Here is a 15435-nt window from a genome sequence, read left to right on the forward strand (position 1 = left end):
GTTTTAATATTCTGCTCTGAATTTACTCAGCTCTGCCTGAACCTACGCTGAGTGTAGAGCCAAACACTGTGTTCCCTGGAGAAACAGTTACTCTGACGTGTTCAGTAGAGTCTGACAGTATCTGGAACTATCAGTGGTACAAAGACAGGAATGATAATGTAGTATCCCAGTCTGTCAGACACACTATAACAGGAGACACCCTCACCATCAGTAGAGTTACTGAGTCTGACCAGGGTCTCTACTGGTGTCAGGGAGAGAGAAGATCCAGACCCACATCTTCACAACATAGTAATGTTATTACCCTCACTGTGACTGGTGAGTTACTTTGTTGTTGTTGTTGTTGTTGCTGCTGTTGTTGTTGTTGTTGTTGTTGTTGTTGTTGTTGCTGCTGTTGTTGTTGCTGTTGATGTTGTTTGTGTGTGTCAGTAAAGTGGATCTTCCCACTCAAACCTATTTCAATACCAACAGATTATCAGCCGTCGACTACACTGACTTCAGACAAGGAGGAAGTATTCACAGGAGACAGTGTGACACTGAGCTGTACTGTAGAGTCTTCTGGATGGACGTTTTACTGGTACAGACACAGACCAGACTCTACACCAGTAACCACAACCTCTGGATACTCCTACACACTCAGCAGGGTCAGTGTCTCTGATGGAGGACAGTACTGGTGCAGAGCTGGGAGAGGAGACCCAGTCTACTACACCCTGTACAGTGACCCAGTCCAGATACACGTTACTGGTGAGTCTAAAACAGTTTTATGATAAATGGATACTATTACATTGATAGAAAGTAATTCAGGGTATAATATTTTGCCTGCTTACTGTATCCCGACAACTGTAGCTAACTTGAAGATGTATTCATGAGTAGACCTATTGGTAAATAAATACATTTATAGATGTGTAACTATTTATTCAGGTAGTTGTCTGTGTTGTGTCTGTGCAGAGAGACCTGTTGCTGTTCTGACCCTCCAACCTAACTGGACCCAGATATTCAGAGGAGAGTCTGTTACTATGAGATGTGACATACAGGGAGGAGGAGACTGACTGGAAGTACAGATGGTATAAGAATAATCAGTTACTGATCCCCTTTAACACAAAGCCTGAGTACAGAATCAGTCCTGTCTACATGTCTAACAGTGATTCATATACCTGTGAGGGTGTAAAGGGAAACAAGATCTCCAAGACCAATGATGCTGTACAACTGACTGTGTCTGGTAAGTCTATTTAATCATGTAAACATCTCCATGGGTAACGAGAATCATTGCTAAGACTGAAAGTTTGAAAACGTACTCTCTCTGGCCTAAAAACAGATAAACCCCAACCTGTCCTGTGTCTCTCCTCAGTGGCTGAACCCTGGAGACTCAGTGACTCTGAGCTGTGAAGTTGACAAGACGTCTACAGGCTGGAGGTTCTCCTGGTACAGGACTGTTCCCTACAGAGCTGGGTTAACCTCTCTATCTGACTCATCATACTATGTTGAGCCCCTATCTGACAGTAGTTGTCACGACTCCTGCCGAGGGTGACTCCTCTCCCTGTTCGGGTGGCGCCCCGCGGTCGTCGTCACCGGCCTACTAACTGCCACCGATCCCTTTTTCCCTGTTCTGTTGGTTTTGTCTTGATTGTTTGCACCTGTGTTTGATTAGTGTTTAGTTGAGTATTTAAACCGTTTCTCCACCTGTTCTGTGTGTGGGATTACTTTCTGTTGTCGTCTGTTGTTTATGCAGTGGTACATGTTATTGGAGCCTTGTGTGTTTTGGATCAAACCCAGTTGTGTTTTCGTGGGTGTACTTTTCCTTTACGGTGCAATTCATTAAAAGCCCGTTAGCAACTACTCCTGTTTCCTGCGCCTGACTCCACACCCACTACTGCAAGTGTTACAGTAGTACTGGAACTACAGAGAGCATCTACACCCTGAGTCCTGCTGGTCACACAGGAGGATATGTGTGTAGAGCTGGGAGAGGAGACCCAGTCTATGACACACTCTACAGTGAACCTCAGTTTCTCTGGTCAGGAGGTAACTAACTGCATTGAATCATATTTAAGTTCCCACTCGGGTGTGTAATATATATCATGATATCACTGAAGGTTTGACTCCGTCTCTCTTTGTTTCAGATCTGCAGCCTTCAGTGTCTCTCAGAATAAGTCCCAACACAACTCAACACTTTAGATCAAAGTCTCTCTCACTGAGCTGTGAGGAGAAGGGGAACTCTACTGGATGGAGACTGATGAGATACACAGAGAGAGGAGTAGAGTCAGGGTGTGTCTCTAACTGGGGATCAATAACAGGGTCCACATGTACCATCAGTTACACCTACACATGGTACAGTGGAGTGTTCTGGTGTGAGTCTGGATCCGGAGAGTACAGTAATGCTGTAAATATCACAGTGGATGGTACGTCGATTGCACGACATTCACACACAAAAAACAACAACATTTCAATGTATGATAGGATGTTCAATTCTTTAACTGAATTGCATCGCTTATAAAATACAAGTTAATACGATTTTGAGGGTGATGACTCCAGTATGCAGATTTAAAGCATTATTTATATATTATGATAAACAGCTGGTGATGTGATCCTGGAGAGCCCTGCCCATCCCATGACTGAAGGAGACTCTGTGACTCTGCACTGCAAATACCGGACAAACAGCTCAACCATCAAGGCTGATTTCTACAAAGATGGAGTACTCATCAAGAATGAGACCACAGGAGAGATGACCATCCCTGCAGTATCCAAGTCAGATGAAGGATTCTACAAATGCAAATCCCCTGACAAGGGAGAATCACCAGAGAGCTGGATGACAGTGAGAGGAGAGAAAACGATTATGATCTCAAGTTAACTTTTCCTCATCTGTGTGATAGTGATTTTAGTGTTGATGTTAACATACATTTGGATTTGTACTCAAATCAAAAAGATACATGCCAGTCTATACTTCTATTGTCACGTCCTGACCAGTAAAGGGCCTATTTGTTATTGTAGTTTGGTCAGGACGTGGCAGAGGGTATTTGTTGTACATGTTTTTGGTTATGTGTTTATGTAGAGGGTTATTTTGTGTAGAGTGTTTCTGGGTTTGGTGGTGTATCTATGTAGAAAGGGTATTTGATTTAAGTGGTTCGGGGTTTATTAGATATGTATTTATGTAAGGTGGGGTGTTTGATTTAGGTGTTCCGGGTTGTTGGGTATGTTCTTGTATTGTATTTCTAGGGGGCTGGTCTAGTGTTGTATTTCTGTGTTGGCCTGGTGTGGCTCTCAATCAGGAACAGCTGTACATCGTTGTTGCTGATTGAGAGTCATACTTAGGTCGCCTGTTCTCACCTGTTAGTTGGTGGGAGATTGTGCTGTGTATAGCTTTGTGCCTTACTGGCCTGGTGTTCGTCGCTGTGTTTTTCGTATACGTGTATGTTTTGGGTTTTCCTTCTTTGTCCGTAATAAAGGAGATGAGTATACATTTTCCCGCTGCGTCTTGGTCTCTACCTTGTGACACCTATATTACCTCTCTGAGGCTGATGGTGTTGTGCTGTTCTCTCTCCAGTCGTATCTCCTGGATCCTCTACATCAGTCCTAGTAGGAGTGGTTGTGGGTCTGGTTGTTGCTGGTGTTCTACTGGTCATTCTCCTGGTCCTGCTGTGGAGATTTAAAAATGGCAAAGTTGAGATTTTTATTTTTCATCATTTAACACTGTAGTTCATGTTTAGTTAGAAAAATGTGTAATTACAATAGTTCAAAACATAATTTACCTGATATAATAGTATGCATTTCTCTTTACAGGTTCCTGTTTTAACAGAATATTCTTGTGAGTACACCTGTCTCTCAACTATGATAATTCAGTAACATATCATCTTAGTTCTTCATGAGTATATCTCTCCCTCTAGGAACCCCCAGCCCCAGAGCACCAACCAGGACCCCCAACAGGACCAAGGATCTACCCAGGGCTGGGCTCCTGATGCTGGGTATACACTTCTGCAGCCTGGTCAGTTTCTCAACCCAGACCTCTACCACTCCTCTCTCTGTAACCTCATACACTGACTCATCAACATGCACTTTATATAACATGTTACTGTACTCCCTGTCCCTAGATAAGCTGAGGGAGAACCAACCTAACTAACCTGTCTCTATCTTCATTGACCAACAGGTAGTGCTCACATCTACGACATGATCAATCCCTCAGACAACAATGTTAATGGTACTGTATTGTGTATGTTACGTTTAGTATGAATACAGTATAGAGTACTGCTGCTGTTCTTCATGTGTTTAATATGACTAACACACTAAGACTAAGGACTGTATTCAGTCCGTATCATGGAAGTTCAGCGTTATAGTGTGATTGAAATTTAAAGGCAATGTTCCCACGTTAGTGGAGGCAGCATTCAAGGTAAATGCTGTATATGTCGGCTCAATCAGAAATTACCTTTACATTTCTGTCAGTCAATCTGTACCCCTTCATCAATACAATCAAATGTATTTATATAGCCCTTCTTACATCAGCTGATATCTCAAAGTGCTGTACAGAAACCCAGCCTAAAACCCCAAACAGCAAGCAATGCAGGTGTAGTAGCACGGTGGCTAGGAAAAACTCCCTAGAAAGGCCAAAACCTAGAGAGGAACCAGGCTATGAGGGGTGGCCAGTCCTCTTCTGGCTGGGCCGTGTGGAGATTATAACAGAACATGGCCAAGATGTTCAAATGTTCATAAATGACCAGCATGGTCAAATAATAATCACAGTAGTTGTCGAGGGTGCAACAAGTCAGCACCTCAAGAGTAAATGTCAGTTGGCTTTTCATAGCCGATCATTGAGAGTATCTCTACCGCTCCCGCTGTCTCTAGAGAGTTGAAAACAGCAGGTCTGGGACAGGTAGCATGTCCGGTGAACAGGTCAGGGTTCCATAGCCGAAGGCAGAACAGTTGAAATTGGAGCAGCAGCACGGCCAGGTGGACTGGCGACAGCAAGGAGTCATCACTTCAGCTAGTCCTGAGGCATGGTCCTAGGGCTCAGGTCCTCCGAGAGAGAATGAAAGAGAGCATACTTAAATTCACACTGGATAAGACAGGCGAAATACTCCAGATATAACAGACTGACCCTAGCCTCCGACACATAAACTACTGCAGCATAAATACTGGAAACTGAGACAGGAGGTGTCAGGAGACACTGTGGCCCCATCCGATGATACCCCCAGACAGGGCCAACAGGAAGGATATAACCCCACCCACTTTGCCAAAGCACAGCCCCCACACCACTAGAGGGATAACTTCAACCACCAACTTACCATCCTGAGACAAGGCCGAGTATAGCCCACAAAGATCTCCGCCACGGCACAACCCAAGGGGGGGGCGCCAACCCAGACAGGAAGACCACGTCAGTGACTCAACCCACTAAAGTGACGCACCCCTCCTAGGGACGGCATGGAAGAACACCAATAAGCCAGTGACTCAGCCCCTGTAATAGGGTTAGAGGCAGAGAATCCCAGTGGAGAGAGGGGAACCGGCCAGGCAGAAACGGCAAGGGCGGTTTGTTGCTACAGAGCCTTTCCGTTCATCTTCACACTCCTGGGTCAGACTACACTCAATCATAGGACCCACTGAAGAGATGAGTCTTCAATAAAGACTTAAAGGTTGAGACCGAGTCTGCATCTCTCACATGGGTAGGCAGACCATTCCATAAAAATGGAGCTCTATAGGAGAAAGCCCTGCCTCCAGCTGTTTGCTTAGAAATTCTAGGGACAATTAGGAGGCCTGTGTCTTGTGACCGTAGCGTATGTGTAGGTATGTACGGCAGGACCAAATCGGAAAGATGGGTAGGAGCAAGCCCATGTAATGCTTTGTAGGTTAGCAGTAAAACCTTAATCAGCCCTTGCCTTAACAGGAAGCCAGTGTTGGGAGGCTAGCACTGGAGTAATATGATCACATTTTTGGGGTTCTAGTCAGGATTCTAGCAGCCGTATTTAGCACTAACTGAAGTTTATTTAGTGCTTTATCCGGGTAGCCGGAAAGTAGAGCAATGCAGTAGTCCACCTTAGAAGTAACAAAAGCATGGATTCATTTTTCTGCATCATTTGTGGACAGAAAGTTTCTGATTTTTGCAATGTTACGTAGATGGAAAAAAGCTGCCCTTGAAGCAGTCTTGATATGTTCTTCAAAAGAGAGATCAGGGTCCAGAGAAACGCTGAGAACCTTCAGTTTTATTTGAGACGACTGTACAACCATCAAGATGAATTGTTAGCTTTAACCTCTCTAGGGTCGGCGGGACGAAATCTTCCCACATACTCAACAGCCATTTGAATAACGCGCCACGGGATTCAACACCTTAGAAATGCTATTACTTCAATTTCTCAAACATATGACTATTTTACACCATATTAAAGACAAGACTCTCGTTAATCTAACCACACTGTCCGATTTCAAAAAGGCTTTACAATGAAAGCAAAACATTAGATTATGTCAGCAGAGTACCCAGCCAGAAATAATCAGACACTCATTTTTCAAGCTAGCATATAATGTCACATAAACCCAAACCACAGCTAAATGCAGCACTAACCTTTGATGATCTTCATCAGATGACAACCCTAGGACATTATGTTATACAATACATGCATGTTTTGTTCAATCAAGTTCATATTTATGTCAAAAAACAGCTTTTTACATTAGCATGTGACGTTCAGAACTAGCATACCCCCCGCTAACTTCCGGTGAATTTACTAAATTACTCACGATAAACGTTCACAAAAAACATAATTATTTTAAGAATTATAGATACAGAACTCCTCTATGCACTCGATATGTCCGATTTTAAAATAGCTTTTCGGTGAAAGCACATTTTGCAATATTCTGAGTAGATAGCCCGGCATCACAGGGCTAGCTATTTAGACACCAACCAAGTTTAGCCCTCACCAAAGTCAGATTTACTATAAGAAAAATGTTATTACCTTTGTTGTTCTTCGTCAGAATGCACTCCCAGGACTTCTACTTCAATAACAAATGTTGGTTTGGTTCAAAATAATCCATAGTTATATTCAAATATCCTCTGTTTTGTTCGTGCATTCAAGACACTATCCGAATGGTAAAGAAGGGTGACGCGCACGACGCATTTCGTGACAAAAAAATTCTAAATATTCCATTACCGTACTTCGAAGCATGTTAACCGCTGTTTAAAATCAATTTTTATGCCATTTTTCTCGTTAAAAAAAGCGATAATATTCCGACCGGGAAAGCGTGTTTAGGTTCAAAGACGAAAGAAAATAAAAACATGGGGTCGACTCGTGCACGCGCCTCAGCCCATTGTCCTCTGATAGAGCACTTACAAAAGGCGCTAATGTTTTTCAGTTAGTGGCTGGAATTACATCATTCAGCTTTTTCCTGGGTTCTGAGAGCCTATGGGAGCCATAGGAAGTGTCATGTTACAGCAAAGATCCTCAGTCTTCAATAAACAGAGTAAAAAAGCTCAAGGAATGGTCAGAGAGGGCACTTCCTGTACAGAATCTTCTCAGGTTTTTGCCTGCCATATGAGTTCTGTTATACTCACAGACACCATTCAAACAGTTTTAGAAACTTTAGGGTGTTTTCTATCCAAAGCCAATAATTATATGCATATTCTAGTTTCTGGGCAGTAGTAATAACCAGATTAAATCGGGTACGTTTTTTATCCGGCCGTGCAAATACTGCCCCCTATACCCAACAGGTTAACAAAGATCTCTTTGTTTCTTGGGACCTAGAAAAAGCATCACTGTTTTGACCGAGTTTAAAAGTAGAAAGTTTGCAGCCATCCACTTCCTTATGTCTGAAACACAGGCTTCTAGCGAGGGCAATTTTGGGGCTTCACCATGTTTCATTGAAATGTACAGCTGTGTGTCATCCGCATAGCAGTGAAATTTAACATTATGTTTTCGAATGACATCCCCAAGAGGTCAACTATATAGTGAAAACAATAGTGGTCCTACAATGGAACCTTGAGGAACACCAAAATGTACAGTTGATTTGTCAGAGGACAAACCATTCAGAGACAAACTGATATCTTTCCGACAGATAAGATTTAAACCAGGCCAGAACTTGTCCGTGTAGACCAATTTGGGTTTCCAATCTCTCCAAAAGAATGTGGTGATCGATGGTATCAAAAGCAGCACTAAGATCTAGGAGCACGAGAAAAGATGCGGAGCCTGGTCTGACACCATTAAAAGGTAATTTACCACCTTCACAAGTGCAGTCTCAGTGCTATGATGGGGTCTAAAACCCCATCATAGGGCCAAGCACAGGAAGCAGCTCTTTCAGTAGTTTAGTTGGCTGAATAGTCCTAAGTAGAGATATTAGTATATCAACTGTATGTTTCAGATGCTGCTGCTGGACCATGTCATGTGACATACGCCCAGATTCAACTCAAAAATTTGGACAACAAAAAGAAAGGTGACTCAACTGTGACATCAATTATTAATAATGTACAGTGTATCAAAGTTTAGTGCCTTGCAAAAGTATTCACCCCCTTGGCATTTTTTCTTTTGCATTACAACCTGTAATTTTAATAGATTTTAATTTGGATTTCATGTAATGGACATACACAAAATAGTCCAAATTGGTGAAATGAAAAAAATTACTTGTTTCAATTTTCTTTTTAATATTTATAACAGAAAAGTGGTGTGTGCATATGTATTCATCCCTTTTGCTATGAAGCCCCTAAATAAGATCTGGTGCAACCAATTACCTTCAGAAGTCACATAATTAGTTAAAGTCCACCTGTGTGCAATCTAAATGTCACATGATCTGTCACATGATCTCAGTGTATATATACACCTGTTCTGAAAGTTCCCTGAGTCTGCAACACCACTAAGCAAATGGCACTATGAAGACCAAGGGGCTCTCCAAACAGGTCAGGGACAAAGTTGTGGAGAAGAACAGATCAGGGTTGGGTTATAAAAAAATATCCGAAACTTTGAACATCCCACGGAGTACTATTAAATCCATTATTAAAAAGTGTAAAGAATATGGCACCACAACAAAACTGGCAAGAGAGGGTTGCCCACCAAAACTTGCAGACCAGGCAAGGAGGGCATTAATCAGTGAGGCAACAAAGAGACCAAAGACAACCCTGAAGAAGCTGCAAAGCTCCACAGCGGAGATTGGAGTATCTGTCCATAGGACCACTTTAAGCCGTACACTCCACAGAGCTGGGCTTTACAGAAGAGTGTCCAGGAAAAAAAATAAGCAAACACATTTGGTGTTTGCCAAAAGGCATGTGGGACACTCCCCAAACATATGGATGAAGGTACTCTGGTCAGATGAGACAAATTGAGCTTTTTGGCCATCAAGGAACCCAACCCAACACCTCTCATCTCACACCATCGGCAGGGACTGGGAAACTGGTCAGAATTGAAGGAATGATGGATGGTGCTAAATACAGGGAAGTTCTTGAGGGAAACCTGTTTCAGTCTTCCAGAGATGTGAGACTGGGACAGAGGTTCACCTTCCAGCAGGACAATGACCCTAAGCAACACTCAAGCCGTTTAAGGGGAAACATTTACATTTCTTGGAATGGCCTAGCCAAAGCCCAGACCTCAATCCAATTAAGAATCTGTAGTATGACTTAAATATTGTTGTACACAAGTGGAACCCATCCAACTTGAAGGACCTGGAGCAGTTTTGCCTTCAAGAATGGGCAAATCCCAGTGGCTAGATGTGCCAAGCTTATAGAGACAGCCCAAGAGACTTGCAGCTGTAATTGCTGCAAAAGGTGACTCTACAAAGTATTGACTTTGGGGGGTGTATAGTTATGCACTCTCAAGTTTTCAATTTTTTTGTCTTATTTCTTCTGTGTTTCACACAAGAAAATATTTTGCATCTTCAAAGTGGTAGGCATGTTGTGTAAATCAAATTATACAAACCCCCAAAAATGTATTTTAATTCCAGGTTGTAAAGCAACAAAATAGGAAAAATGCCAAGGGAGGTGAATACTTTTGCAAGTCACTGTAGTTTTATTTTTAAATATTGTAAATGTTTCAATCTACAAAATCTCTTCCCATCCTCCTCCTCAGGAGGAATGATCCAAAAGAAAGTCCAGTCTACTCTGAGGTGAAGACAGGGAAAGCCAAGACCTATTCTACAAGTTGGCAGTTAGTCACTAAATTCACAATTTGGGAGTTTTGATGAAGAGGCAGAATATACAATAAGCTAATTCCTTAATTTGTTGACTGGAAATGTCCATTGTCAGCAGCAGCTGGACCTGTTGATGTGACCTACGCTGAGGTTGTCCTCAAAAAGAAGACCAAAGCCAAGAAGAAGAGAGGTAAGACTAGACATCCCTCCCTCCATATTCCCCCTATCAGAACCTCACACCTCTGACCCCATATTGAATATCTATGTATTTTGTCCTCACTCCCTACAGAAACAACAACCCCACCAGAGGCAGATTCAGTCTATTCTCAACTGAAGCCAGGCACAACCCCAGGTAAGATGCTATTGATACATATGTCAGCCTCTCACTATAGACTTGGATAGATCAGCAAGGGAATAATGGTGAAAAGGACATCTCAGTGTATGAACTAGTATGATATTGACTTGCTAGGGGAAAAACAAGAGGCTAGGGATATTACTAATAGATACATAAAGGCTTATATTACTGTTTCCAGAATGTTTTCTGACACTACAAAATGAATGACTCATTGAAAATATAAACACACACAGAATGCAATTTAACGTGAATATATTTTGAATAAAAGATTTGCAGTTACACAAATACACAAGGTAAGCTACCATGACAAAATTATCCACACAGCAGCAGGTAAATTCTATAGATATTTAACAAGACTTTCTGTACACTTGTAAGTGCAATTAAGCAACAGTCTCTTTGCTAAATGCAATCCTTAATCCCTTCAAATGTATAAGTTATACATCCAAAAACAATAGTGTCTGTCTCAGTTATCCTCGTGTCTCCAGCAGCATCACCCTTTCCAGTGCCTCAAAAGTCCTCTGCCACAGCAAACCAGGAGTTTACGCAATTGGCCCAGAACTTTAACAAGGCTTGTCGTTGGCTAAACCAAATCAGTTTACTTAGTTTACATGAACATAAAACATGTCCAAATAATTGAGTGGACTGTACATCAAAGAATTCAACAAACTGTGACTCTTAGAGGCCCAGTGCAATCAAAAACATGATTTTTCTATGTTTTATATATATTTCCACACTGATGTTGCAATAATACTGTGAAATTGTTAAATTTATAACAGTGCCCATTTATTTTAAAAGCGAAAAGACCGATCGACATTTCAGCCTGTTTTGGTGGGAAGGAATTTTTTACATGTCATTTCTTTGACGCTTGCACATGACAATGATATAACATAGGCTTAACAGCAGAGGCTGTAGTAAAATGACATGTTTCTAATACATGGTTTATCAGGGTATTACACTTACATGGAACTGATGCTCATATATCATAGTATACTGTATCTATTTACAGTATATCTCTGTTTTATTCTTAAGATTTTGTTTGACTGCATGCACAAACAAATGTTGTGTGGTGATATGTTACAGGTCCTTGAGGGAGATGGAGGTATAAATAACTGTGTGGTGATATGTTACAGGTCCTTCAGGGAGATGGAGGGATAAATATCATTGTGTGGTGATATGTTACAGGTCCTTGAGGGAGATGGAGGGATAAATAACCTCTTGACGTTACCCTAGGATAGGGGGCGCCACAGCGCATTTTGGAAAAAATTCGTGCCCATTGTCAACGGCCTACTAATCAAACTCAGAAGCTAGGATATGCATATAATTAATACCTGTGGATAGAAAACACCCTAAAGTTTCTAAAACTGTTTGAATGGTGTCTGTGAGTATAACAGAACTCATATGGCAGTCAAAACCTCGAGACCGATTGAAACAGGAAGTGGAATTCTGAATTGTGGACTCAACTTCACGGCGTTGCCTATTATTCACACCGTGAGCTATCGTTCATTGAGCACTTCCTATTGCTTCCACAAGATGTCCCCAGTCTTTACAAAGTGAATGAGACGCGTTGGAAATTGGTCACAGGGGGAGGGCCATCACCATTATGACGCCGGCGGCCCTGTCTACCCCCACCTTTGGAAAGGTTTTGAAACACAATGCAATCGTCCCACTCGAATCTTATTGGCTCTCTTGTTGAAACAGGCCCTGAAGATTTATGTTATACAACGTTTGACATGTTTGAATGAACCTAAATGGGGAAAAAAAAAAAATATTTCGAAACGGCTGTCCCGCGGCCGGCAGAGTATTTGGATACAGCATTCAGACGCGCTAACAACAGCAAGCTAATGGAACATAAAGGATGGACTTTTTCGACCGAAAATACATCTGTTGTGGACCTGGGATTCCTGGAAGTGCTTTCTGATGAAGACAACTAAAGGTAAGCGATTATTGACAATATTATACAAGATTAGATGTGATATGCGATTGTTCCAAGATGGCGCCGAGCTACGTTTACTAGCTCATTTTCTGAGTATTGCTTCCCCTTTTATCGCTAAGTGTGATTACCCAGTAAAGTTATTTTTAAATCTGGTATGACATGTGCTTTCAAGAGATATTCATCTATATTCAATCTTAGAATGACAATATTACATTTTAAAAATGTTTTCGAATAGTAATTCAGTAAATTGTAGCACTGTTTCCCTGGATGCATTTGACGGGAAAATAGTTAGTCAACGTCAGACGCCGATGTAAAATGCTGTTTTCATATATAAATATGAACTTTATTGAACAAAAGAATGCATGCATTGTGTAACATGATGTCCTAGTTGTGTCATCTGATGAAGTTTGTAAAAGGTTAGTGCTGCATTTAGCTGTTTTTTGGTTATATGTGATGCATGTGGTTGGTCGGAAAATGGCTATGTTGCTGCTTTTACGATGGACTCCTCTAACATAATCTAATGATTTGCTTTTCCTGTAAAACCTTTTTGAAATCGGACGACGTGGGTCGATTCAGGAGAGGTGTATCTATAAAACGATATGAGACAGTCATATATTTGAAAAAAAAAAAGTATTACATTTCGTTATGCTAATGTCGCTAGGAGTTTTCCCTGGATTTTGATCCCGCATACGGGACGGGACGCTGGAGAGGATAACTGTGTGTGGTGATATGTTACAGGTCCTTGAGGGAGATGGAGGGACACACCATCAGAGGAGGAACAGGAGCAACCTGGGAACATGGATTATACACACACACAATAACACCTTGTACATTAAGGATTTTTATCTTATTTTATTTGCGAACATATATTTTTTATCGTAGTTTAATTGTAATACTGTAACAGCTTAAATACATGATGTTTTTTAATTATGATGGATCTGATCTGCAGCTACAGCAATTCTATCTGTTTTGTATTGTTGGGTTGTAATACATTTCAGTACATATGAACTTGGATCAATTATTTCTGTCATTCAGATGATAGAATAACATATTTTGTATTTACATTTCACATATACATGTTTTCTTCTAATGACCTGTACTTTTACAATATCTTTGCATTGTGTTTTTTTAATTAAACTTTTTTTTGATAATCCACTTGATGGAGCACTGTTGCAGTAAACTGATATTGTCAGTCAACTCTTGGTCATCCCTCCTTTTAGCCTATAGTGTCCTTGGCTCTACAATGTGAAGTTAAAGGGGAGAACTGATTGGTCCATCAATTTTTCTACCCATTGAGACTTTTCATAATGACTGCTGGTTGGTTTGTGTTGGAGCTGAGCATACCACTGGAATCCACCTAACATGGCCACAGTCTTAGTTCTATCTGGAAGCAAAAAGGGTTCTGCTATGGAAACAGCCGCAGAATCCTTTTGGAGCCCTTTTATTCTATTTTGGGTTCCATGTAGATCCCTCTGTGGAAAAGGTTCTACAAGGAACCCAAAAAGGGGTTCTTCAAAGGGTTCTCCTATGGGACAGTTAAAGAACCCTTTTTGTTTCTAGATAGAAAAAAAAGGTGCTAAGAGTGCAGCATACTCACAGTCAAGGGCTGGCTAAATATTGCCCCTGCAGCCCCATAATACTATCATCGGGGAGATAGGGCTGGGATCCTGTTTGTGTGGTGTGCAAGGAAGTGTTGGACACTAATGGAATGGTTGAATGTGTGTAATTTGATGGGCCAGTTGACAATAATTGTCATGATTCTTGCCCCTACAGACAGAACTGACTGATTTTAGTTGATAGGCCAGCTCAAAACTGGCTATATTTTTGGTATTAACACAATGAGATTTGAGTTACAAAAATAGATTTAATCTTAAAGATACATTTAGAAAGGTTCAGCACGTTTGTTGAAACATAACTGCACAGTTGAAAAATATAAACTCACCAAAAAAAGAAATGTCCCTTTTTCAGGACCCTGTCTTTCAAAGATAATTTGTAAAAATCCAAATAACTTAACAGATCTTCATTGTGAAGCACGGGGGTGGCAGCATCATGTTGTGGGGGCGCTTTGCTGCAGGAGGGACTGGTCCTCAGAGCATGCGCAGACCAGCTGGCTGGTGTGTTTACAGGCATATTCAATCTCTCCCTATGCCAGTCTGCTGTCCCCACATGCTTCAAGATGGCCACCATTGTTCCCGTACCCAAGAAGGAAAAGAGATCTGAACTTAATGACTATTGCCTCGTAGCACTCACCTCTGTCATCATGAAGTGCTTTGAGAGACTCGTCAAGGATCATATATATTCTACCTTACCTGCCACCGTAGACCCATTTCAATTTGCTTACCGCCCAAATAGATCCACAGACGATGCAATCGCCATCACTCTGCACAGTGCGCTATCCCATCTGGACAAGAGGAATACCTATGTAAGAATGCTGTTGATTGACTTTAGCTCAGCATTCAACACCATAGTACCCTCCAAGCTCATCATTAAGCTCAATCATCAAGTTTGCAGACGACACAACAGTAATAGGTTTGATTACCAACGATGACGAGACATCCTACAGGGAGGAGGGAGTGTGATGCCTGGAAAACAACCTCTCAATGTCAACAAAACAAAGGATATGATCTTGGACTTCAGGAAACAGCGGAGGGTGCACCCCCCTATCTACATCGAAGGGACCGCAGTGGAGAAGGTGGAAAGCTTCAAGTTCCTTGACATACACGTCACTGACAAATTGAAATAGACCACCCACACATACAGTGTGGTGAAGAAGGCGCAACAGAGCCTCTTCAACCTCAGGTGGCTAAAGAAACTTGGCTTGTCACCTATAACCCTCACATATTTTTACAAATAAACAAATTGAAAGCATCCTGTCGGGCTGTATCACCGCCTGGTATGGCAACTGCACCACCCACAACCGCAAGGCTGTCCAAAGGGTGGTGCGGGCTGCCCAACGCATTACCGGGGGCAAACTACCCGCTCTCCAGGACACCTACAGCACCCGATGTCACAGGAAGGCCAAAAAGATCATTAAGGTCATTAACCACCCGAGCCACTGCCTGTTCACACC

At 41.8% G+C, this 15435-nt stretch overlaps 2 protein-coding genes across 2 annotated transcripts in view; both read left to right on the forward strand.

The window, feature by feature from the left end:
• The window catches only part of LOC106577784 (basement membrane-specific heparan sulfate proteoglycan core protein-like), a 34401-nt gene extending 33018 nt beyond the window's left edge, over positions 1-1383 (forward strand). Inside the window, 5 exon segments of the mRNA XM_045700592.1 lie at positions 31-315; positions 469-741; positions 946-1039; positions 1041-1216; positions 1346-1383. Of these exon segments, the coding sequence (XP_045556548.1) occupies positions 31-315; positions 469-741; positions 946-1039; positions 1041-1216; positions 1346-1383 (866 nt within the window).
• Positions 1384-1853: 470 nt separating this feature from the next.
• LOC106577810 (low affinity immunoglobulin gamma Fc region receptor II-b-like) lies at positions 1854-11610 on the forward strand (the record flags this gene model as incomplete). Its single annotated transcript, XM_014156165.2, has 11 exons — positions 1854-2016; positions 2115-2393; positions 2568-2813; positions 3536-3651; positions 3772-3796; positions 3876-3973; positions 4136-4186; positions 8323-8394; positions 10017-10094; positions 10196-10267; positions 10367-11610. Coding segments are annotated over 6 exons (831 nt in total), but the record flags the coding sequence as incomplete, so codon positions are not given.
• Between the last annotated feature and the right edge of the window lie 3825 nt (positions 11611-15435).

This window comes from Salmo salar, chromosome ssa18 (assembly GCF_905237065.1).
Source record: "Salmo salar chromosome ssa18, Ssal_v3.1, whole genome shotgun sequence".
Lineage (NCBI taxonomy): Eukaryota > Metazoa > Chordata > Actinopteri > Salmoniformes > Salmonidae > Salmo > Salmo salar.